The sequence below is a fragment of the Orycteropus afer genome, unplaced genomic scaffold (assembly GCF_000298275.1).
Source record: "Orycteropus afer afer isolate SDZICR_OR568_19922 unplaced genomic scaffold, OryAfe1.0 scaffold00049, whole genome shotgun sequence".
Taxonomy (NCBI): domain Eukaryota; kingdom Metazoa; phylum Chordata; class Mammalia; order Tubulidentata; family Orycteropodidae; genus Orycteropus; species Orycteropus afer.
Genome location: NW_006921636.1, coordinates 11,085,082 through 11,087,003, shown reverse-complemented (window position 1 = coordinate 11,087,003; position 1,922 = coordinate 11,085,082). Strand labels below are relative to the sequence as shown.

Below are 1,922 nucleotides of genomic sequence, written 5' to 3'. Positions count from 1 at the left end.
TGTAAAGATCATAGCCTAGAAAAGTCTATGGGGAAGTTTCACTCTATTATATGGGGTCCCAATGAGTCAAACATCAATTCAATGACACCCAACAACAACAACAACAACAAGCACTTGCATACTGGGCCTTGACCTCTTAGAACACTCCCTCTTGGAAACCAAGGCACTCTGGTGGCATAGAGCCTAAGCCATATGACTGCTAACTAGAAAGTTAGTGGTTCAAACACACTAATCCACTCTACTTCTGTAAAGACCACTTTGGAAACTCAATGGTGGTTGCTATGACTCAGAATCGACTCAACGGCGGTGGAGTGGGTTCTTGGAAACCAGCCGCCGTGCTGTAAAGAAGTTTGGGCTAGACTATGGAATGATGAGAGACCACCCTGGAGAGAGAACCTGGAGGATGTTCTAGCTGCAGCCGAGCTCCCCTGTAAGAGGGACCTCACTACACTATGTGTGTATAAGAACAGCCTAGCTGGCCCTGTCAACCCATACAACCATGAGAAAGAATCAACTGTTGTTGTTCTAAGCCACTATGCATCGAGATGGATTTTTATGCAGTGGTAACTGAAACACTTACTAATAGAACTCCAAGTTTGTTCTGAGAAGCTATAATGCCAACTAAGATTATTCACTTCCCCATGTTTCCTTGAAACTAGGGATGACTATATAAACTAAAGCATAAACTGGGGAAACTTTTGCATTCCTGATACCGGGAACACCCCTTTCAAACACCCCCCTCACTTCTTTCTTCTTCTGGTCTGAAAGGCAGACGTAACACTGAGAGGTGGAGCAGTCATCTTTCAACCAAGAGGCAATTAGCATGAGGACAAGAGCCAATGACTGCAAAGGAGAAAGAGAGGGAGAGCCTCATCCGTGTCAGCATCCTGGAACCACCACACCAGCCCTGGCGCCTACCTCATGACCTTCTTGTCATGAAAGAAAAACAAGTCCTATTGCTTAATTTTCTGTTGCATCCAACCAAGCACATTCCTGATGTGTCCCTTCATCATGTCTATGAACATAATGAAACGCAAGGAAGAGGAGGGCCTTGCCCAGAACTACAGAGTGAGTCAGTGGCAGAGCAGGACAATACTCAGCCTATTGGCTGGCAGTGAAGTACTCTTTCTACTATACCATGCTTAAAACACACATGCAACTGGCCAGGTCCTCAAGAAGAGACACACACAAAGAAGGCCACATCCCACCAAACCCACTCACCATGACTCATGCATCCCAATGTTTATTTCAAGTTATTAAAATGGAGGAAAAGACAACAGGCAATGAAGGTTTTGTAGAAAACCAAAGCAGGACTGGCCCAGCAACTAGAGTAGAAACAGGCTCTGGGAAGTCTGCCTTGATGGAAAAAGCAAGGGTTGGGCTCCAAAGAGAACACACCAAGCTAAACAACCAAGGTGTAATGGTCCTGCCGCCTACGTTTCCTGAACTGCCCCAATTTCAGATATTCAGTGCCATTGTCAGACTGTGTCAAAGCAATGTGCCCCGATTTTTAATTCAGAAAATATGGTCACTGTAACCACTGTGTGGAAGTCTGAAGTGGAATGTGAAGGTGAAGTTTCCTACCCGGCTTCCGTTTGAGGACTGGAAATAAGCAGCTCTTGTTGCAGCCAGACACGCAATATTTCTTTACACCTGGATATGTCTCATTGGGAACACACCTTTTAAAACATGGTTGTTTCTAAGCAACGCTGGGATAATCTCTTTATCTCCCTGCAGCAGAAAGAGAGAGAGCCACAATAAGGAGCTAATGACACCGAGAGACACCCATTAGCATAGCAGAGACAAAGTCAGAGGACGAAGCCCTGGGCTTCATTGAAGCCTCTCTGGACCCTGGTACTAGAGCAAAGGGACAATAAGAGTAGCAACAACCACAGTAACGATATAACTGGAACATTTCCTGA

General features: G+C 45.4%; 1 protein-coding gene across 1 annotated transcript in view; it reads right to left on the bottom strand.

Moving 5' to 3' along the window:
* Positions 1–796: 796 nt before the first annotated feature.
* WFDC3 (WAP four-disulfide core domain 3) overlaps positions 797–1,922 on the bottom strand; it is a 2,081-nt gene continuing 955 nt past the window's right edge. The window contains exons 2-3 of the mRNA XM_007938441.1: positions 1,585–1,699; positions 797–843 (exon numbers count right to left, since the gene is read on the bottom strand). Of these exons, the coding sequence (XP_007936632.1) occupies positions 797–843; positions 1,585–1,699 (162 nt within the window). The remainder of the gene's footprint in view (positions 844–1,584; positions 1,700–1,922) is intronic.